General features: G+C 33.2%; 2 protein-coding genes and 2 long non-coding RNA genes across 6 annotated transcripts; 3 read left to right on the top strand and 1 right to left on the bottom strand.

Annotated features, from left to right (window-relative positions):
- Positions 1 to 3691: 3691 nt before the first annotated feature.
- Positions 3692 to 9843, top strand: LOC113765945 (mitogen-activated protein kinase kinase 7-like). The gene is made up of 5 exons (XM_027310181.1): positions 3692 to 3706; positions 5785 to 6551; positions 9192 to 9213; positions 9344 to 9532; positions 9727 to 9843. Exons 1-5 carry the CDS (start codon positions 3692 to 3694, stop codon positions 9841 to 9843), a joined length of 1110 nt encoding a protein of 369 aa, XP_027165982.1.
- LOC113764703 (pentatricopeptide repeat-containing protein At1g04840-like) lies at positions 8968 to 13063 on the bottom strand. Of its 3 annotated transcripts, XR_003467681.1 has the most exons (5): positions 11974 to 13063; positions 11044 to 11880; positions 10107 to 10315; positions 9600 to 9760; positions 8968 to 9493 (listed from the first exon to the last, which is right to left on the bottom strand). XR_003467681.1 is itself a non-coding variant. In XM_027308672.1 (3 exons), exons 1-2 carry the CDS (start codon positions 12974 to 12976, stop codon positions 11048 to 11050), a joined length of 1836 nt encoding a protein of 611 aa, XP_027164473.1. In that variant the 5' UTR covers positions 12977 to 13063; the 3' UTR covers positions 9501 to 10315; positions 11044 to 11047. The 3 variants fall into 3 exon arrangements, 1 of the variants encoding a protein (XP_027164473.1); XR_003467680.1 differs by having other exon boundaries at positions 9600 to 10299; XM_027308672.1 differs by lacking the exon at positions 8968 to 9493 and having other exon boundaries at positions 9501 to 10315.
- A 2140-nt stretch (positions 13064 to 15203) lies between these two features.
- LOC113766916 lies at positions 15204 to 15892 on the top strand. Its single transcript, XR_003467816.1, has 3 exons — positions 15204 to 15237; positions 15450 to 15683; positions 15837 to 15892. It is a non-coding gene; the product is annotated as an uncharacterized LOC113766916 (long non-coding RNA).
- Positions 15893 to 18760: 2868 nt separating this feature from the next.
- On the top strand, positions 18761 to 19553 carry LOC113764516. Its single transcript, XR_003467637.1, has 2 exons — positions 18761 to 18838; positions 19310 to 19553. It is a non-coding gene; the product is annotated as an uncharacterized LOC113764516 (long non-coding RNA).
- Positions 19554 to 24059: the final 4506 nt, after the last annotated feature.

The following is a 24059-nucleotide window of genomic DNA, read 5'->3' as shown; positions in this document are numbered from 1 at the left end:
ACAAATTACGCCAAATATTGATTTACTGCAACCGAGTAGAAAAATACATAAAATATTACAAGATTATAGTGTATTAGGGGTGTAATAAATAAATATATAATAGAAGATAACCCATTGATAAGGTATATATGCTGCATCTTTGTTCATTTAGGATGTAAGAAAATGTGTTTAGAAGAAGGATGAGTGAAGAAAGTTACACAATCCATCTCCTACTCTGTCTTAGATTTTCTGGCTTGGGTCCTACAAATCTACAATCAGGGAGGGACATAAGATATTTTCCCTGGTCCACTGCGCCTGCAAGAGAAAGTTGAATGGTGTTCATGAATTCAGGTATGCAGCAGCCATCAGGCTTAAGTTTTGATAATACTTGAGACACTGTACCATGTCGAATTATGGTAATCTACACCATCCATTGATGGGGGATCCATTTTCACAGCTCCAGACTTTGTTCACCAGTTTTTCCTGTATCTTGAATCTTGATCAACACTCAACTGGGGTGACTAACTCGGGAGGCAACTCTGTGCTGTGGGTTTCCATTGTTCAACATTGCAGGGGAAAAAAAGCTAGCCTAGCTAGTCCTTTTGGGAAAAGAATCAGCTGTGAATCTGTGACCAGGTTGATGATTCTCCAGGTGAATCTTCTGCAGTTACCGACAATGTCCATTCATTCCAAAGGCATAACATCTTGTGCAATGGATTTGCACTCAGTAGTCAGGACAGTTACAAACTCTGGAGATTTCTAGTCATGGGTTAATGATGTTGTTCAATATTCAATGCAGGCACGATGAATGCTCGAAGCAGTTCAGAATGGCAATGCGAAGCATCGAATCAATTGGTTTGAACCCTGTTTCACGCTCAAGAAACTAGAAGTCCCATTCATGAAGGCATCATGAGACCTGCAAGAGACTTGTGTTGTTACATTTCGTTTCTTTTTCTTCTTTTGTTTGTCCTACGTTTTTGTGGGCTACGAACACAAATGAGTCTAGCCCTGTTTAACTCTCAAAAGACTAGATGTCCCATTGAGGCATCACGAGACCTGCAAGAGACTTATGCTGTTGCATTTTGTTTCTTTTTCTTCTTTTGTTTGCCCTATGCTTTTGTGGGCTACGAGCACGAATAAGTCTAGCCATTATGAACATTGAAAACTAAGCTCAAATGCAGCGTTGATGAATCAGTGATTTGGAAGTGATGTTGTAATCTGTAAATGCAATAGTTCTATCCTGTTGGAATTTAGAGCATAAACTACAAAACAACACTCAATGTTCCAAAAAAAAAAAAAATTAAAGCTTACTAAAACTTATATTGAGGATTGGAAAATGAGTTTAAATTCTACATTCATGACTTCTTTCTTTATTTATAGAGCATATAAGAAACAAATTAACGCAATTTTTGCTAATTAATTTCCTAACGAATATCAATAGATAATCATAATTCAAAATAGTTGAATTTGTCAAAAGATACTAAATGTGAAAATACTCCTAACAACTAACTAGCAACTTAACCTATTAACCAAATTGACTTATTCTAAATTTAGAAAATTGCAGCAGAAGTTGCATTATTCCAACACTTCTCCTTACTATTTTGGTTGCAAATTTTGAATTGTCTTCTAAAATCTTTAAATCTTGTTTTAGACACGACTTTTGTAAGAAACTTTACAAACTGATGAATAGCCTTGCAACGAACTACTTCTTGTAGTTTCTTGGGCCAAATTCTGAATTGGTTAATGATGTTCTTAATGTATCCAAATAACACTTTTGAGAGTTCAAAGTAGAACACCCTTCTACAATATTTAAACCACCACTATCTTTGGATATTTCTTGCTACAATGCACTTTTGAAAGTTTTTCGAAACCTGTAGACTCAAAAATAGTAAAATTAATTATAATCTTCATAAATATCAAGAATAAGTTTAATGCATCGTCTTATCAACATATCAATAATCTCCACCTGAATTCTTTTAGGATTTGAATTTTTGATCTCACAATGTTATACTCTAGAATCATCAAATGTTGACTAAAAGAAAAATCTACCTCATAATTGTTAAATGCTGACCAATTTAGAAAAAATTTTTCTCTATTCATTTTTATTGAGAAAAGTTCATTCTCAATAAGATCATCAATAGCAGACGTCATTATTATTGTAACAATGATATTAAAAAAATGATGTGTGAATGCTAGCCTTGGATCTTTATCTAACTGCAATTTTGTGATATCTAATTTGTATATTTGTCGGATCTTCAAGTAGTGCTACAAAATGATTTATCTCCACTACATCTCATAGATTATTAAGTACTAAATAAGTTCAAAGTTTTACAGCCCAAATTTGATAGTTTTTACCACTAAAAATTAGAAAGTTAGAACAAAAAGTTCTTTCCTATCATGGTTTTGAATTGATAAAGGATCTTCACCAATTACACACACCCTTAACAAAAAGGAGAAAGCCCTTAAGACATAGGCTCTTGATATAACTTTGTTGGAATTAGAGCATAATCTACTAAACAATACTTGGTGTTGAAAAAAAAAAAAAACTAAAACTTGTGTTGAGGATTGGAAAATAAGCTTAAGCTCTTTATTCATGACCTCTCTATTTATAGAGTATACAATAAACAAATTAATATATTTGTTACTAACAAATCTCCTAATAAATCTCAACAAATAAGCGTAATTTAAAATAGTTGAACTAGTTAAAAGACACTAAACGTGGAAAACTCCTTACAACTAACTAAGAACTTAACTTATTATTATTTGACAATAAAACATAACTTAGTTGGCAAGACACTTCACCTGTAATCAATAGGCCACGGATTCGAGTTATTAGGGGACTAGGTGGAGAATCACCATTGATCCTTACATTAAAAGAAAAATAAATTGACCTATTCTAAAGTTAGAAAGTTGCTGCAGAAATTGCATTATTCCAACAAATCCCTAATGGGTGGAGCATGGACTCGTAAAGGTTAGTTGTTTACATGATATTCCACCGTTCCACCAAGAGCAAAACAATAGGGTATTTCGTTTTCTCACGCATGGCTGCAAGTAAAAGATCATAGAGCAGAATAGCAAAAGGTACTCAAAATCTTCAAATTTCGCAGGGCAGTCTTGGATGAATTAAGGTTCTCATGTTTTATCTATGGGTTCTAATCGTGTAATATTTGAGAAATCCGTTTAATTCACTTTTTGCAGGGTTATATCAACCAAAAAAAAAAATGATTCAAGAGGTGCATTAGCCCTCTCTTTCTCCCTTATGTGAAGAGAAGAGATGATTTTTTTTTTTTAAAAAGTATTTTAACCTACTAAATCGTAATAAATCTTAATTTGCCCCAATTACAAAAAAGAAAAAAGGAAAATAAAAATTTGATAAATGAGAAATAGAAAATACCAAATCAAAATATCAGTTTTTTTTTGTCTATTTCTTATTTTAAATATGCTTCTTAAATTTTATTTCTTATTTATCTATTTTTTATTTTCCTTTCTTCTTTTTTGTATTTAGGACAAATTAAGATTTATTACAATTTAATAGCATAAAGTACAGTTTTTTAGAGAAAATTCTAAAATTGTGATGGAAAAAAAAATTATTCTACAAGGGGGTCAATTTTTGAACTTAGTTCTAGCATGAGGGTCTTCGCATTTGTGAAATGCGAGTTCATAGACATCGCATTTCACAAATGCGAGGTTAGTGTTCCAGAAAAAATGAGAAATGCTTTGGAAAAAAGTAAAAAAGGCAACAGAAAGCTCGCAGATTTGGAATGCGAGGTGAGTATCTCGCATTTTTCGAATGCGAGGTACTCAATCTGAAACCCAATTCAAATATGTTTCGTAGCCTGCAGAAATTGGCGGTCACTTTCTCTTCTCTTTTGCTGAGGTAGACACCAGTCCAAGCATCTCAGTTGTCTGCCATTGCTGAGGTAATTCATTGATCTCATCTTCCACTGGAACTAACAGAGCTCTAAATTTGGGACATTGACAGCCTGTGCCTTCTTGTATTTGCTGCTTTTGATATTGAGCTAGCCTAATTCGGACACCTTGAGAATCTATCCTTGGGGATCTAGCTGAATTTCGGATGAAATCTCCAGCAACGGTTGACTGGCAGGCAGGCAGAATGTGGCTGGAAGAAATGATGCTTCCAGAGCTATTCATATTCAAGGTTTGGAAGTTGGGTTGCCGTCTAGTGTTTGTAAACTCTATTATATTGAAATACAATTTGCTTGAGCACAAAAATGCAGGATAACCCCAGACACAGAGTGTAACCCCAGATATGATTACGAGTAGAGAGAGCCATTTTGGGCCTTCGTTGTTATCAACAATTTCGTCCTCATTTCTCTGAAAACTCGAAGCAGGCGTGTATCACTCGCTTGATGAAGACCTTACCTCGCATTCCTTGAATGCGAGGTCTTCGACCTCTTTTTCTTTTTTTTTTTTTTGTATTTGTTTGTTGGAAAATTCAGGGAGAGTTCGCATTTGGTAAATGCGAGCTCAAGGAACTCGCATTTGATAAATGCGAACACCCCTTTTACAGAATCCCATACAAAAAATACCCCCTTTGTAGAATTTTTTTAAAAATCATCATAATATTAGAAATTTCTCCAGTTTTTTAATATCATCTACTCTTCCCTAAAGATAAAAAAAAAAAGAGAAAGAAAACCAAAAAAAAAAGTGATGAAAGGGGATTATGTATAAAAACTCTTGTTTGACTTTTTTTATATTGGTGGCTAGTTTTATTGGAAAAGGGATTATGTATATATTTTTAAATCATAATGAGTTGTATGGTAAAGAAAGGGATTATGTATAGATTTTTAAATCATAATGGATTATGTGGTATAAAGCTAAACCACAAGAGAGTAAACGGTAATTGACCCTTAATGCTCCTGTGATCAATGTCAATGTAAGTCCAACTAATTTCATGTTAGATACGAACTAGTTAGTCCGATTGGTTTGTCTATGGATAACTCCAAAATTTTTTTAACAACAATTTTATTGTTCTAGAATATGATGTAATCATATTCTCATAGAGAAAACAAAATTTAGAAATTATTTATCATAATTTAAGCAAGTCAATCTACTCTCAAAGTAAAGAGCAATCGTTAGCATATGAGACTTTTTAAGATAAATAAGAAGAAATTTTATCACTAAAATTGCTAGGAGTTGTTGAACACCAATTGCTTTACAAAATCTGGAGGGAAATTATAATGAGAATGGATTCCCTTGGAACCCATTTGAGATTAGCAACATGAGAAATTTTTTTTTTTTTTTCCTTTGAGGGTAGCAACATGAGAAAGTTCGATAGCATGCCTAATATCATCTATCACCAGGCCAGTGGTGGAAAAATCCTTGTCCTTGTTAGCCAAGAGACTGATGACCCCCAGAGTATGAGATTAACTCTTCCACAAGTAACTTTCGCTCTATATTAAAACAAGAACGTCTTTTCCGCCCCGCCCCGTTTGATAATCCGATCAAAATTTGGAAATAGCCTTGCTGATATAATTATGTGATTTAGCCTAAGTTATATATAACTTAATGTGCCAACAATCTTTGTCGTTGAGTTTTTTATCTTCAAGCGTCTGATTTAGGTTAATTTCTTCTTATCTCCAGCTTCCATGCAGTAGATAACACACAAAAAACAGTACAACACAAATAGCCATGGCACTTCTCAAGAAACCCCTAATCCTTCAAATCGAACTTTCAGACGAAACAATCGAAAACCAGAAAATATTTAACACTTCTTTTACTAAACCTTCAATCACAAACATCAGAGTTGATTCTCAAGAAGTTGCTTGCCAGTCCGATCTTGAGAAACTTCAGGTTCTTGGCTCTGGTAGTGAAGGAATTGTTTACAAAGTACGTGACAAGCAAACATCAATGTTGTACGCTTTAAAAGTTTTCCGGGGATGTCATCCTGCAGATAAAGAGATTGAAATCCTTCGTTCAATGAACTCTCCTTCAATTGTAGGATGCCGCGGCATTTTCGAGGAGAGCATAGGTGAATTAGGGATTCTTCTGGAGTATATGGATGGCGGCTCGCTTGATAATCTTGTGAAAACCAAGGGTTCGTTCCCTGAAAAAACTGTCGCCATCATAGCTTTCCAAGTACTCACTGGACTTGATTATCTGCATGCAAGAAAAATCGTTCATTGTGACATCAAACCAGCAAACCTTTTAGTTGATAAGCAGATGAATGTGAAGATTGCGGACTTTGGAGTTAGTTGTAAGGTTACTGGTTCAGAAGATTCATGCAAAACCTACGCAGGTACCTGTGCTTACATGAGCCCGGAAAGATTTGATCCCCATACCTATGGTTGCAATCCCTTTGCGGGTGATGTATGGAGCTTGGGTTTGACCTTAATGGAGTTGTATATTGGACATTATCCATACCTGAAGCCTGGAGAGAAAGCAGAATCAACGGCTCTCATGTTTGAAATATGCATGGAAGAACCTCCAAGATTACCAGATCTTGCATCAGAAAGTTTTCAAGGCTTCATCCAATGTTGCTTGCAGAAGGAATTGGATAAGAGGTGGAGTGTTTCCCAGTTGTTGGGTCATCCCTTTGTATTGAGTGGAAGGTCTAAGTCATTGACCTGATGAAGCTTGTGAAACCGTAGATTTTATTTTTCAATTTTTTTTGCTTTATTTGTAAATATAATTTTATCTCATTATTTATAATTTCCAGATTATGTATGCTTTGTAAGCAACAATTAATTGCAACCTACAATAATATTAGCATCAGAGTTTGTGATAGAGAATTGGACAAAATAAAAGGACGAGACTAAGAAAACTGAAACTTTTAGTACTTTTTTTTTTTTTTGTCAAAACGATAAGATGATTTCATTGCTTTAATGGTAAAAAAATTACATGTACGAGCAACGGTTCGATCGAAACTCTACAGCTAGTGTTCAAAAACACTGAGGAAATTGTCGCTCCTCATCCACAATAATGCTTAAAGCATCAGCACTCATTTTTTTTACTAACTATCATATTTTCTTCCCCATACAAACCAAAAGAGCACATGCAAAACAATCTCTGTAACTGAGAGATGTCTTCAAGTACCGTTGCCATTTTGCTGTCCGCTGAAACTTTTAGTACCACAATAAGATATATGTTGTTTGTATAACAGAACATATATAATTGAAATTAAAACTATTTAGACACATGTGTAAAACTTTCAGTTTCTGATTAATAAAATTAGTAAGAATGCTATTTTTCTTATTAGTGAAAGAGAGAATTGGAAAAAGTGAATGAAGTGCTTAGAGAGAGAGAGAGAGAGTAGAAATAAAAGGAAAAAGAAATAAAATGATAATAAGTAAAATATAAAAGGTAATTTTATCTTAAACATGAACTAGGTGGTAAAATTGAGTATCAAATTCTTTATGGGGGCGGGAGTGCAACTAGAATCATAGTTCATAGGAAGAAGAGGAGGAAATTAAAACAAATGAAATTTAAAAAAAAAAAGGAAAAGAAAGGTGAGTTAAACAAATGAAATCATGGTTTTGATTGAGTATTTCTTGTGATTCTAATTGGATTTGCTGAACAACAGTTAAAAGAATATAGTGGATTTTTTGACAATGCTTTTTTTTTTTTTTGTGCGTGTTAGCGTATATTCAATTGTACGTTTAAAAAAAAAAATCGTATGTAATTCATAGACACTACTGCACCATATTGCCATTTATACTATACTGGTCGCTGATCTTGTTATAATCAGGCTTTTTGCAGTAACTGTGGATAAGTTTACTGCAGAAATGAACAACTTGATGCGAATTTGACGTTCAAAGATCATACCAATAACTTGATTTCGTGATATAAGTACTCCGAAATCTGTAGTAAAAACAAAGATACTGATTCCTTGAGTTTTGTTCTTCTCCCATTGACAATGGAATCCGAGTATAACAAAGTTCAGATACTTTTAGCCACTTCCATGGCTCCTTTCAAACATTTCTTCTCACTTCTTTATCACTACAAAGATTTGCCACAAATCTATGACAGTTTCTCTCCAACAAGGTGCAAAGAGAAGCCGCACCGGATCTTCATCTAACAATCAACAGCAAATGCAGAAGAATTCTCAATTCTGCATCCATAGTTGTGTATAAATTAACTTCCTCATTATCATTCCTAGCCCTTGTAAGCTAAGCTCGCGCGCGCGCGCACACGCACACTTATATATTCCTCAGTTTTGGGTACATGTAAACTTGTAAAATGGCCAAAATGACTAATGCATTACTGGCAAGTTGGCGTTGGCAGATGATTCAGATTCATGAGGCTTCCATGCAAATGGCAACGAGCAGCAGCTGGTGGCAGCAGATGCTGGGACACTAACCTTCGACGACCTCCCATTTGATCATCATGGTTTGCTTGATAATAATAAGGTCATTGCCCGAAACTAGGGACGCAGACTATTCTGCGATCTCACTGATTGCCTCCTCATCGTCTGCTTTTTTGCAGCGACAGCACTGCTTCATCATCAAGTGCGATTAGTAATGTTGAAGGGATGAAGCACTAAACACTCCACTTGAATACCTATCGCATCGATTGCCAATCTCTCTCCCATTTTCATGTGTTTTTCCTCTTTGGCGGCTGCTTTTTAATAAATCAGAATCATATTATTCTGTCTTGAATGTTGATCTCCATAGTGGAACTATCGTAGCAATTGCTTAGTTCTTCCATGCCGTTAGTTGTTCCCGAGATTGAAACGATAGATCTTTACGCTGTCATGCAGTTGTAGGCCATCTCGTTTTAATTCTCTGTGTGTCTAATGGCACAGTAAAGATTTTAACCACTCTGCTTCAACAAATGTCGTATCTAAAGTGACAAATATACCTTCGTATCAGCGAACCCATCATCCTTTTTTTTTTTTGGCTTATCATGTTGACTTAGAGCACCAAATAAATAGAAAAAACCAACAAATCTCTGCTCATAACACCAACAATCTGTGTTATCTTTCACTCTTGAAGTCACCGATTTGGGTAAAATTATTCCTGTCTCCAGCTTCCTTGCAGTAAATAACGTTTAACAACGCATGTAACAGTACAATACAACTTAAACAGTCATGGCACTTCTCAAGAAGTGCCCATACCTTCACATTGAACTTCCTGACCAAACAATCAGAAAAAAGGAAAATAATCCCCACTTTTTTCACTGAGCCTTTAACCACAAACATCAAAACCAATTCTCCAGAAATTGCACTTCAATCTGATTTTGAAAAACTTCAGGTCCTTGGCTTTGGCAGCACAGGTATTATTTACAAAGTACGTGACAAGCAAACATCAATAATCTATGCTCTAAAAATCGTCCGGGTGGTCATCCTGATAAAGAATATGAAATCTATCGTTCAATCAGCTCTCCTTCTGTTGTTGGTTGCCAGGGCATCTTTGAGGAAACCATAGGTGAGGTTGGGATTCTTTTTGAGTACATGGATGCTGGCTCACTGGATAATCTTTTCAAAACCAATGGTTCACTCACTGAAGACATTATCGGGAGCATAGCTTTCCAAGCACTCACTGGACTTGATCATCTACATGCAAGAAAAATTGTTCATTGTGACATCAAGCCAGTAAACATTCTACTTGATAAACAGATGAATGCAAGATTACAGATACTGTAGTTAGTAGTGAAGTTACTGGCTCAGATGATTCATGCAAAACTTATGCATGTCCTTGTGCTTATATCAGCCCACAAAGGTTTGATCCGTATCCCTATGGTTGCAATCCCTGTGCAGTCTTGTAAGGAGCTTGGGCTTGATGCCAGCGGAGCTGTATATTTGATATTCCATACTTGAAGCCTGGACAGAAAGCAGAATCAACAGCCCTCATGTCTGAGATAAGCATGGAAGAACCTCCAAGCTTATTAGACCATGCATCATAAAGTTTTCAAGACTTAATCCAATGTGCTTGCAGAAGGAATTAAATAAGAGATGGAGTGTTTCCCAGTTATTAGCTCATCCCTTAGTATTGAGCAGAAGATCCAAGTCATCAATCTGATGAAGCTCATACAAACATTAGCAAATTTTTTTCCCTTTTTTTTGGTTAATTAGACTTTATTTTAAATGTATTTGGCTTTGTATTGAACTGAATCTACCTAACTCTTTTTCTGCCATATCAGCATGTCAATATACTCTAAAGGCATACCTTTGTTGCTTTGTAGTTGCACTCAGGACCACAGCTATCTGTACAGATTTCTATTATGTATTAATGCTGTTGTTCAACACAGGCATGATAAATGATTGAAACAGTTCATATCCAATGCAAAGCACCAAACAAATTAGTTTGAACCCTATTTCACTCTCAAGAAACTAGAAGTTCCATGGAGCCATCACGACACCTGCAAGAAGATCAATCTACTCAAAGTAAGAAAAATATAGATATTAAACTGGTTTCAAAATTTACATTCTCATACCAATCTTCTCAATTCAAAAGCAAAAGATTAAAAACAAAAAACAGATTCTCCTTCTAGGGTTACGTAATCAGCATTATTGCATATAATAGCAACTCACAACTAAATTTTAGATGCTATAATGCTACCACCAACAAATGCAGACTTTAAATTATTAGAAGTAGCTGATAAATATTATTGTAACTTAATCATGTGCAAAAATAAAGCTAGCAGCCTAGATAGCCATTGCCACCATGTATCCTTCTCTATGATTAAGGGGCACAAAGGGACTTTTACCCATGCATCCTCTATCAACTAATTAAGAAAGACAATATTACAGTTACACTTTGGTGATTAGTAATTTTTTGTTTTATTTTCAGCTGATAGCTCAGCTGCACCAATGGAAAGTTGGCAAATCAAAAGAAATTCTTTGAAGTATCCATGCGTACAAGAGATGAATTCATGGAAGTGGCCAAAACAAAGGCAAAAGTAATATTGACAAACTCAAGGTAAACTATATGACAGAGCTATACCTTAGATTGCTTGTTAATTCCTGAGTATATTGAAAAAAAATAGAAACAACAGAGATAAACTAACTTCAACAAACACACAGATGGTGCATTAAAAAGCTAAATTATTTAAAGCCTCTTACATGAACAGAATCACCTGGAAGCACGATTCTTGTGTTCTTACCATGTTACCAATAATCTTGGCATGAGCAAATTCCATCCTTGAAGTGATGGAAACGCTTTATATCTCTTACCACAATCTCTCTTTGACTCAATTTACTGACATGTTTCATCAGAGAATGGCAATCCCCACATATTCTCAGGTTCTTCACAATCCTAAGCACCACCCCAGGACTCGTCCTAATGAGCCCAAAAGCAAGTGCCAGCTTCTCACTATGGGTTCCTAATGCGTCTTCCTTCTCTTCCTCTTCAATATTGTGAAGTACCCACTCAGTCTCTGGAATGTAACCATGTTCCCTAGCACGATTTGTCATTTCTTCCAATTTTGAGTATATCTCTTTTGTGTGCATATGAGCTTGATCACCAGCAACAAAACTATGTAGTTTTCCATGCACCTCCACATGACTCAATCCCGGATCTTTAGCTGCACCTTTATCTTTCATTGAAGTTCTCACTCTTTCCACTTCTTCCCATATCCCTACCCCTGCATAAATGTTTGACATAAATACATAACTGCCTGAATGTTTTGGCTCAAGCTGCAGGAGTTTCTCTGAAACATATTTTGCCATTTCAATGTTTTTATGAGCTCGACAGGCAGAAAAAAGGGCGCCCCAAATTACAAAATCCGGAGTCAATGCCATGCATTGAATAAACCTTAAAGCTTTGTCGAGTTGGCCAGCCCGGCCATATAAATCAACTATTACAGCACAATGTTTCATGGTAGGCTCAATGGAGTAGTCAAGTTTCATGCTATCAAAGAACTTAAGCCCTTCATCTACTAGCCCAGCATGTGAACATGCAGTTAAAACTGCAAGAAAAGCTACTTCATCGGGCTCTATCCCTGCAAAGAGTAAAATATGCACTTCAGTTCTCAAATAAAACAGTCAAAAGGATTAACGAGATCCAAAATTCAATAAGAAAAGTGTCACTGAACCTGTCAGCTTCATCTTTTCAAAGCATTGCAGAGCTTGCTCAACAGATCCATGAATTGCCCAACCCCATATCATCACGCTCCAAGTACGGACATCCTTTTCTTTTGTGTCACGGAAAACCTGACTTGCAGACTGAATTTGCCCACATTTGGCATACATGTCTATCAAAGCAGTTCCGACAGCTGCATTGAACCGAAACTTGTTGCTCAAAATATACTTATGAATCTTCATCCCAGCCTCAAGTGCCCCAGTTTTTGCACAAGCAGAAAGCACGGAAACAAGTGTTAAATCATTGGCCCTCGCACCCTCCTCCTCGATCATATTGAAGAACATTTCCAACGCTTTTTCATGCATCCCATTCAGCGACAATCCATGAACCATTGTGGTCCAAGAAACCACATTCTTTTCAACCATCCCCTCGAAAAGCTCCACTGCCTTATCCACCTTGCCATTCCTCATCAGCCCATTAATTAAACTATTCCAAGACCCGAAATTTCTCTCTGGCATCGCCTCAAACAACTCCACAGCCTTTTCCAAGATCCCACTTTTACAACACCCATTGATCACCACATTCCACAGAAGCACACTATCAAGCTTATTTCTCTCAGGACTTTCATCGAACAACTGCAACGCAAGACTTAACAACTCCATTTTCTCATACATATCAACCAAAGAAACTCTCACAAAACCATCGAACTCAAGTCCCATCTTCAAGATTCCACCATGAACCATCCCACCAAGCCATTTATCACCCAACCCCACAACTGATTTCAGCACAAATGGGAATGTCAGCCTAGATGGTCTAACATCAAGCCTTAACATAAGCTTAAAAAATTCAACCATTTTCCTAAACCAAGAATTTTCGGTTAGGCCTCTAATTAATGCATTAAACATATAAACATTTGGGTCAGTAAAAGAATTAAAGATGTGCAAAGCATAGTCAATTGATCTCTGTGAAGAGGAGGAAGAAATTAGTTGAGTGATGATCTTACTGTTGGAAGACATTGCTTGCAAAATGAGTTGGGAATGAATTTGTTGGAGTTGGAGGATGGTTTTGGAGGCATGAATGAGAGTTATGAAATGGGTTTCAGCTTGATTCGGATTCTGAGGGATGATTTTGCTGTAAGATTGGTGAGGTTTAGGGGGTGGAGAAAAAATGGGGTTATTCTTTTTGGAGGGAAGAGCACTTTTTGGTGCCAGAACTCTCATGGCCTTTTTCATACTTCAACCCAGAGTTGCAAGTGTTATTTTTGCCGGGTAAAGAGTTGCTATTCTTCATATTCAATAAAGGGGCTTAATCACACTAAAGTCCCTGTATCTTTTGCACTGTGCCCCATGGATTCTTTTTATTAGCACTAGTCCCATACCATAAATAGCCAAAGTTAAGATTTTTTTCAATTCAAAAAGATATACTGGGTTTGTTTGGATTGACTTGATTTCAGATAAAATAATTTACTTTACAAATTTCAATCACATTTTTATTTTTTCAATCACCTTTTTCTCTCACATACATCACATCACAAAAAATGTTACAGTAATTATCTCAAATAAATCATCCAAATAAACTCATATCCAAACAAACTCACTGCTTCTTAGTTTCTATCTTTGATTCATCATGGGCTCAGAATTGAAAAATTTTATGCTCTGCTTACAACAAAAGACATATTTAATCTAGTAATTATACAATTAAGCACATATTTAATATAGTGATTATTCAATGCAAACAGAAATGGACAAGGTAGTGTATTTTTCAAGGAACAAATGCTCGGAAAAAAAGGCAAAATCAAAGAACGCATTCTGTGAATGCAACGTTTGAGAAAACATTTGTTTGGATAAGTATTATTTGAAATATTATTTGGAATAATTACTGTAGTATTTCTTGTGATGTGATATGTGTGAGATAAAAAGATGGTTAGAAATAGAAAAAGGTAAGTTGGAAGATTCAGAAGAATCCCGGCTTCGCCTACGGTCTCCTCAAAGATGCCACGGCATCCAACAGTGGAAGGAGAGTTGATTGAACGACGGATTTCAATCTCTTTATCAGGATGACAACCCTCGACAACTTTTAAAGCATAGAACACTGATGTTTTTTTGTCACGGCCTTTCTAAACAATCCCTGCGCTACCGGAGCCAAGAACCTGAAGTTTCTCAAGATCAGACAGGAGGGAATTTCTTGAGAATCAGTTCTGATGTTTGTGACTGAAGGCTTTGGGAGAGAAGTGGGAATTGATTCTGGTTTTTGATTGTTTGGACAGGAAGTTCAATATGAAGGTTTAAGCATCGTCTCTTGAGAAGTGCCATGACCGTATAATTTGCCTGTTACTGCTATGTGGGTTATTTACTGCAAGGAACCTGGATATGAGAAGAAATTAACCTAAAATCAGCGGCTTCAAGAATGAAACTCGACAAAATAAAGATTGTTGGTGGAGTTAGCTAAGGTTATATAGCTTTGGCTAATGGACGGCAGTTAAGCAAGTGTTTCCCAATGTTAAAATGATTATCAAGCAAGGGGCGGATGATTATTATTTCCTAATGTTAGAAGGATTATCAAGCAAGGCGCGGGTGATTATATTGCCAATGCAAAGTAGTAATATTTTTTATTTTTCTTTTATAAGTGAGAGTTCTTGAACTTAAGAACTTCTTTCTGTAATCTCTCTTCTCTCACTACTCAATCTAACCTTCCCTGCAAACTAGTAGTATTTAATTATACTGAAAACAAATACAACAATCGATATTTTGTTTTCATTTTCAAAAGTTCATTCCCTTTTAGTTAACTAAGTCGAGATTTTACCTCAATTAGATGGTTATTTTTATTCATGATGATAATCTTGGTAACAGTCACTACAACAAAAATGGCTTTTCTTGACACGTGTATAAGGACACTTGTTGGTTTGTGTCATTATAGCACTTCTATCATGACATTTGTTATCAAATCAATAATATATACTTTAATTTTTTTTTATTTTATCTGATATAAAAATAATAATGTGTCTTTAGATTCCCTATCATGACACTTGAGAAAATGTGAGATACACCAAAAAAATTAAAACATAAAACGATGTCGTTTGATTTTGGCGGAAGATTCCTTTGCCAAAACACTTAGTGAAATCTCAAAATTTCATTTTGCCGGCCAGCAAAATTTTGGCTCTTCTCATCTCTCTCGGCAAACTGTCTCTCAAAGCTCTCTGCCAAAATTTTCCTTTCCCCACAAAGTTTTTTCTACTGAATCTCTCCGCAATCAAACTACCTTTGCTTCCCTATTGAAGGTATGTAATTGCATGGTTACTTTTTGCCCTAAATTGTACAATTTTCTGATTTCCTGCTCCTGCTCTGTAAACCAACTGATGTGAAAATAATTAACTCCTGTAAGCTGCAATAAGATTCTGTGGTATGCTAGTTCAAGTTCGATACTGATTTTTCTTCTAAAAGTTGCTTCATTCTCAATCTTGTTTTCATGATTTTCTGTTTCGGCTGACAGGTAAGAACTATATATTAGTTGGCATGGTTCACAAGCCCAATTAATTATAATAGATGCAGAGCTAATCAAAGAATTACTAACCAACAGAGAAGGCGCTTACCAGAAAATGGATATGGAAGGCATTGCAAAGAAATTATCAAATTAATAGGTGAGCCGCTTATAACAAATGAGGGGAAAAAATGGGCAAAAGTACACAAACTGGCTAACCACTCATTCCTTGCAGAGAGCCTAAAGGTAAGCCTTCTTCTATGTTAATCACATCACGAGTCAAGAATAAGAAAGTTCGTTGTCCCATATATGAAAATGGGAAGTGAATTTGGCATATAATATTGCTCGAGTAATTCCCTATACATGATTTGCTTCTCATAAGAATAACCTTTTGCACAGAGCAAGGTACCAGAAATGATTGCTAGTGTCGAGGCGTTGCTGGAAAGCAAAGGCTGCGTTTGGATTGAGTGTTTTTGCACCTGTTTTTGAAAAACTGTTTTTCACATTCCAAATGCTACAGTAATGTGTATTTCAAAAACAACTTCAAAAACACCCATATCCAAACAATATATCAAAAACAACTCCAAATATATTTCAATTATGTATATTTAATTTGTATATTTTAATAAGTATATTTCAATTTGTATATTTTAATTATGTATTTTAATATGTATATTTCAATTATATTTTAATATATTTTAATATGTATATTTCAATTATGTATTTTAATATGTATATTTCAATTATGTATATTATATATATATATAAATATATATTATTTCAATTATGTATAATATTATATATATTATATCAATTGAAATAAATATTATATATTTATATAAATACATTTATTTATATATAAATTTATAAATATATTTATTCAATTTTGTTTTATAATATATATTAATATGTATATTTCAATTATGTATATTATACATAAATTATATTAATAATAATGTATATTATATATATTATACATTTCTAATATTATATATTTATACATACATATTATAAATATTTTATTTCAATTATAATATATTTTTATATATTTATAATATATTTACATAAATATTATATGTTATATAAATTATATATAATATAATGTATAATATATTATACATTTATACATAATATATAAATATTTATGTTTATTTATAATATACATTTATATTATGTATAATATATAATATAATACATTTATACATTTATATTAATATACATAATATTAATTTTACATTTATACATAATATTAATACATGTATACATTTATATTAATTATATTAATACATTTCTACATAATATTAATATATATTTATAATTTATTAATTTATACATTTATATAATATTCATTTATAATTTATACATTTTTAATAATATACACTTATACATTTAAATATACATTTATATTATGTATTATATATATTAATACATTTATACATTTATATTAATATACATAATATTAATTTTACATTTATACATAATATCAATACATATATACATTTATATTAATTATATAAATACATTTCTACATAATATTAATATATATTTATAATATATTAATTTATACATTTATAATATTCATTTATAATTTATACATTTATAATAATATACACTTATAATTTATAATATATTTATAATATTCATTTATACATTTATAATAATATACAGTTATACATTTATAAATATATTTATATTATGTATTATATATAATATAATACATTTATACATTTTTATATGAATATATAAATATATTTATTTATAAATATCTATAAATGTATTATAAATGCATAAATGCATATTTATATAAAAATATAAAATTTATAATTTATAATTTATACATTTATATAATATTCATTTATAATTTATTCATTTATAATAATATACATCTATACATTTGTAAATATAAATGGATTATAAATGCATAAATGTATATTTATATAAAAATATAAAAATTATAATATTCTAAAAATACTCAAAAATATGTTTCCAAAATACCTCTAAAAATAATCCAAAAAAATCTACAGTAAAAGTTTTTCATATAGTTTTTGAAAAACAACCCAAAAAATAACTAATCCAAACGGACTTGTTTTTCAGATTCAAAATGCTACAGTGGTGTTTTTGAAAAACAAACCCAAAAACAGCTAATCCAAACGGAGCCAAAGGTATCAGCTCTCGTCTTATGCCAAAAAAGCTCCTCTTGCCCCCTGCCCTGTACCCCGGCTTCTCCCACATAAGTGACCACTACCCTTTATACTGGATTTGTTGTCCATAACCTGTTCGATAAAATGTCAACCTTCTTTCCTTTGGTACTGATATTAATTTACTCAATAATATATAAACTAATAGAATTATTGTAATTAAGATGCTTTATCCTCTTTCATATCTGTGAGCGCATTTGACGTGTTTCTGTTGCTTTGACATATGCTTGTTTATTGTTGATCTCTTTCTTCAGTCTGTAATTAAGAAGAAGTATGGCCAAGATGCAACAAATGTTGGTGATGAGGGTGACATTGCTCTAATATCCAGGTTAGTTCATGGCATTTTGCTAATATGCTTCCTGTTCATTGTCATATATTTTACAACTTTGTGACTTTGACATTTCAGGAGAACAAGGAAGGTCTTGAATTGCTTAAAACAGCTATTGCTAAAGCTGGTTACACTGGTAAAGTAAGTATTGGAATGGATGTTTATACTGGTTACACTGTTCTTGAATGCTATGGGTATATGTTTTGCTGGTGAAAATGGAGCAGATGTCAAAGGCGGATGTTTGTATGGAAGCAGGCTGCATCCAAGCTTAGGGGTGTACAAGTTTTTACTTACACAGAGCTTGAGATTGCAACAAACAAATTTAGTGCAGCAAATGTGATAGGAAATGGAGGGTATGGGGTAGTGTATAGAGGGATTTTGAGTGATGGCACCGTGGCTGCAATTAAGATGTTGCACAGAGAAGGGAAACAATGAGGAACGTGCCTTTCGGTTAGAGGTTAGTGGACTTCATTTATTGCTAGTTTTCATATTATCCAATTTTTTAAGCTACATAAGCTTGTCAATTAAACTCATCTGTACACTCAATTGAAGATTTTTTTTTTGTTTTTTGGTATTTTCCCCTCTTTGGCTAAATACATTGGGGAATAAAGGGAAGTGGTGAGTGAGAATGGAAGTGAGATATTTGCCTAAAAAATTAATGGTACTTCTGGCATTGGTCCAGCCATTGCTTTCTTGAACATCCTAATTGAACTTATTTGATGGGTGCTTGTCTGTGGTATGGTTTATTTCAACAAGTCTGTATTGAAATCAGTTTGAAGGGTTTGAAATTGCTGCAGGTTGTGATTGGGATGGAAGTGGCTGCTTCTGAGTTTTATGGTAAAGACAAGACTTATGATCTAAACTTTAAAGAAGAGGTATTGCTTTTTCACATTTTCTCCCCAGATTGTTATGTCAAACGTTCGAATTCATTGCTAAGCCAAAGGATAAAATTACATCTAGATTCATAAATTCTAGTCTTCTAAAGGGGGGTAATTTCAATCATGACATCTATCTTTTTTGTCATTCTTCTTCTTTATTTAGTATGTTTGCTGCTTTAGTAGTATGTTTGGTGATAGCAAGTAGAAATTTCAGTGCAATGATGGCAACTGGATCAGTGTGTTATTCCAAAACCTTTTGATATACAAGAAAATATAACTTGCGTTATCACCTTTGCTTTTGCCAGTTAAGTTTTGCAAACCTGCTTGGTACCAAAATTTGGCTATTCAGCAATCAACTTTATTTCGAATGAAATGAATCCTGTTTGGTATCGTTACTTTACATTAGAACGTAATTGCTAGGTGCTGATATCTTTAATTTATTTTTTTATTTCTTGTCTTTCTTTGCAGAATAATGATGGCTCACAAAAGATATCAGGTTATGACTGAAGGCTCTCATTTCATTGGAAAGTTTGGAAGCTACTGCAAGTTCTTTCTACTTGCTAGGGATGAGAATATTTTAGTTTGTGCACAAGAGAAACTTTTAAGTTTGTGCACATGAGAATCTTTCAAGTTTGTATTTGTTAGGGATTTGTTATGTTAGTACTTGTTACTGACTTTTAGTTCAACAAATTATATTTGAGTATTGACTTTTGCTTTTAGATTACTATATGGATTTTGTTCTTTGGGATAATTTTACAAGTCCTTTGGGTTTCTGATTGACGGAATGTATAGTAGGGAGCACTACCTGCAGGTTGCTTCTATATCAAAAAAAAAAGAAAAAAAAACTCCTGGCAATTAAAAGTGTCAGCATAGAATTCGATATTCTAATGTTGTACTATACCTATCCTGACACTTTCAATTATCAAGAAAAGGGATTTTTGTTGGCAGATGGGATGTTATAACAGCATAGTTTTCCTGACATGTTGAATAGTATGAGTCTATCCCCACATTGGAAGGGACAACACTCGCCCTAGGTGTGAGGATAGATAAAGTGTCAGGTTAGATTATCTATACTGACACTTTTAAATGCCGTTAAAGGCCATTTTTGTTGTAGTGAGTGTAGTCATATAGGTCAAACACTAATCTTCTTAGTATTATTAAGCTATAATTAAGAAGCAGGGGTACGCAATGCTGCCCATGATGTCAGAGACATGTCCTGATCCGTGATGATAATCGGAATTGAATTCCATTCAAACTTTTTTTACCAACAAAAAAAGAAAAAGGGAGAGCGGAGATGCAATGCGGGGATGTATGCCAATTGTATACCTGCGTACAAATTTCCTTCAAGTTCAAAAGACATGGTATATTTAATATTTTCCCCCTTGAAACAAAGCTTACAATCAAAAGTATGAGTTACATTAGATCGATCTACAAGCATGTTTTACTCCAACCCTTTCATGCATTCCAGTAATTTTTGTTGATTGATCCAAAAAAAAATAACATACCGAAAAATGAAAACAATTTGAATAATCTCTATTGTTTGAACAAGTCACTTACATGGCGAGTATTAGCAAAATCTACAATAGAACCAGAAATACTAAATAAAGTTGGTACTTATTTTTTTAATGTTTTTAAGCAATTCTAACAATTAGATACAAGTCTTGAGATTTTGTCTTAACTTTTCTTAATAAACTTTATAATGTTCATCAAAAAAGAAAACACTTATAAACTGATACAAAATCCATGTCAAATATAATAAGTGAAATTTCAAAATAATTATTTCAAATTGGAAGTTTGGTACAAATTCTTTGCTATCTCACAAGTTGTACACATAACTTCCTTGCCTTTTATGGTGCTTATTATATTACGTTAACCCAAAAAGCTTAAAGCATTTGGGTGATTTGAAAATGTAAATAAAAGTTTTGAATGACTTAAAAAATGAACCTCAAAATAAAATTCAACTTTTGCATACATGTCATGAATCAAACGATGATAATGTATACAATGTCAGTGTTTATAAGATTTACTCCAATCTTATATGTTACAGGGGTATCAGAATATATCATCATTATCATTTTTAGGATTTTAAAGAAGACTTTAGAAAATTTTAGTGACCATTGATCCATTCTTTGGGAAAGTTTTTTAAAAAAATTAAAGAAGAATAAGGAAAGATATTCTTAAAAAAGCAAGTTGTAACACAAATGAACTTTTAAGGGAAACATTGCATTGGTAAATGGATAAAGAAGAATAAAAAGATATTACTTTTTATTTGAAAAGCAAATATTGATTTTCTTTTTCTTTTTGTCTTTTCTAAGAATTCTTCTTTACATGGTCGCCAATGCAATAAATTACTAAAGCTTTACCGTGATTCTTTTTGGTAGTTTATCTTTCCTTTCTTAAAATATAAATCAAGTTTTTTTTGATAAGTCAAGTTATTTTATTGCTAAACTACTTCTATTATTTTCCTAAAAGATTCAGGAGTGCAAAGATCGTTTTTGTATTAGAGTTTTTTTCATTATTCTTTAGTTTCCAACATCAACAGTCACTGAACTTTCGCAAAGTAACATTGACTCACTCAATTATTTTTGTATATGAAATGATTAAAATGTCTTCGCAAAATGTGGTGTACAGCTGAAGTAGCATCAATTTTAACTCTTTTAATCGAGAAAATATATAGGAATGAGCCAATTGATCATTTTCAGGAGTTTAGTTGATCAATTGACATGAAAAACGATAAAGTCGACTAAATAAGATTTTGAAAAAATTTTGTGACTCGTAGTGCGCACTTTACCAGATTCTTTTATATTTTATATTTACTCTTGCTATTCAGGATATCTGGATATGCAAGAGGCAATATTGTTTGCTTACCTAGTTTTCCCTTCTGGACAATAATTGAACTGCTTCTTTTTCACTATATTTCACCCAAAATATGAGCATATTCGACAGGTAAATTTGGGTTTATGATATCAAAACCTAATGATCTATAAATCACAATTCTTTGTATGGAAAAAGCAATATTACGAGGAAAATTTTTAACCCTTTTTAGGATAAATCATGCATACGCTAATAGCATGCACTACCAAATTTAAATGCACGTCAAATATACAGAATTTAGATTTTGAATTCAAATTACAGTAATGTGCCATGCATTTATTCCCCTTAATGTATACACTTTCAGTATAAAAAAAATCATTATTTTTTTATCGCGAAAAGATTTGCCATCGTAAAAATTCTTCCTTGCTTTCCATAAGTGATAGACAGTAGCAGACAACATTCCAAATTATGACAAAATGATGTATGTCTACTGCAACATTATTGTATTTCATCCTGCCGCCTCAAACCACGTCTATATAACAAGAATAGCTAATGAATTTTACACTAAACAGCAGCCAGAAAAGTTGCAATTGAAAAAAAAAAAAAAGATGTTCCATTGTTTCCTCACATACATCATACAAGACGCTCAAAGGAGAAAGTAGAGCTCATGAATATATTCATGTTTTGTTAGACAAGGCAAATTGGTGTTTAATAATTTAGTTGTTTTTATTTTCAAAAGTTCATTTCATCATGCTTAAAATTTTACCTCAAATAGCTAGTTATTTTATGCGGATGATATGCTTGGCAACAAGAGTATTCATGGAGGTCAAACGCTAAACTTCTTATAATCCAGTTGTAGTTTCTGATCAGCCCCATTAATGACAATAAGTTACAGAGGTGCAACCCACTGATATCAAACTAGTCTGAACCCTATAAGGAAAAAAAGAAGTTGCATCAGATAGGATAAAAGCACTTTATCATTGGATTAATTTAATCCATTCGAGAACATAATCATGAATTAGGCTGGATCCTATGCCACTTTAATTGCTTGTTGTGCTATATGTTAACAATTTGTCGTTGTGCAATTCTTAAAAATTTCCAATTCTAGATGTCACATAGGTATATATATTTGTTAATTTAGATATGAAATTTAATGAAGTTGAAAGGTCTCGTTCTTTATTGTCCAATTTACTTTCATTTTGCTCAAAGATGGACCCAAGATCATAAGTTAGAGGGGGTGAATAGTCAAACATATAACAAAAAAATATTGTTCGAACAATAAGTTAGAGAGAAAAATTGGATGTCAAAGAAAAGAGAAAAAAAAATTACGTTCCCGTTTAACTCCCCCTTCCCTTCCTAGTTGGAGGGAAGTATCACATGCATGAGTTCTAGGAAAAAATGTAACTAAAAAGGTTGAAAAACAGAACACTTTAGTACAAATGGGGGATAAAAATTTTCAATTACCAAAAAAGAAACCCTGAATCTAATCTAATCGCACCCATATTACACTTTCTGATTTCATCTTCTCTTTGGCATGCATCTATACCCAATATTCTTGAAGAGAAAAGATTTATCATCATTACAAGAGGTTTTTTTTGGGTCTGTGCATGATTTTTTAACCGACAGTTTCCTAAGTGGGAAAATAAATAACTTTTGAACAACGTGTAGAATAGTTAATCTTTTCAAGTTTCGAGACGAATGACAGTACAAAAGTACAATCGTCTTGCTTGACTGTTTTCTGTCTTACATATTTCGACTTGTGATTTTGGCATCAGCCAGTAGACTGTTAACTGGTTCTTGTATCATTGACATCAGTTGGCAGTGCTAGGTACCCATTTGGATTTTTCAAACAGTATGAACCCTTTGAAGATGCTGTGATAAATTATTGTTGCATTCTTGAGCAATTAACAGGGCATTCTCGAGCAATTTGCTAGGTGATGCTTTTCATTGATTAGATCTGAAATCTGCATTTGATATAAGCGAGAGATAACAATTGGTGCGTAAAATTTTTGGGTCATGCATGGCATGGCATAAATTAAGGTGACAAAAACTAAGGAGTAAAAGTCTTGGGTAAGAAAGCTAAATTGTTTCCAAGAGTTCTTCTATATGTAGTGATTTCTCAGATACCGTTTGTTGAATGTACCTATGGTTTTACTTATCCAAAAGAAAAAAAAAAAAAAGTACCTATGGTTTTGTTAGTTAGCAAGTCTTCTTTGTAAGCGAGTCTTCTTTGTGTTTGGCTTCTTCCAAGTTTATGAAGAATTAATGCAAAGCTGATGTGTGTGCACCATCTAAAAATAATATATTTATAGAACTTATTTTTATAAAAACAGATTTTAACTTTTTGTATCACACACACACACACACATATATATAATTCAATGAGATACCTTTGTGTGAGTAT

Source organism: Coffea eugenioides, chromosome 3, assembly GCF_003713205.1.
Source record: "Coffea eugenioides isolate CCC68of chromosome 3, Ceug_1.0, whole genome shotgun sequence".
NCBI lineage: Eukaryota > Viridiplantae > Streptophyta > Magnoliopsida > Gentianales > Rubiaceae > Coffea > Coffea eugenioides.
This window is presented reverse-complemented; position numbering and strand designations above follow the sequence as displayed.

Coding starts and splice junctions, on each gene's coding strand:
- LOC113764703 (XM_027308672.1), bottom strand. CDS start 12,976: ATGTCTTCCAACAGTAAGATCATCACTCAACTAATTTCTTCCTCCTCT. Junction 11,881..11,973: donor TGAAAAGATGAAGCTGACAG/GTTCAGTGACAC, acceptor TACTCTTTGCAG/GGATAGAGCCCGATGAAGTA.
- LOC113765945 (XM_027310181.1), top strand. Junction 9,214..9,343: donor CCTTGGCTTTGGCAGCACAG/GTATTATTTACA, acceptor GTTGGTTGCCAG/GGCATCTTTGAGGAAACCAT. Junction 9,533..9,726: donor TTCATTGTGACATCAAGCCA/GTAAACATTCTA, acceptor GCTTGATGCCAG/CGGAGCTGTATATTTGATAT.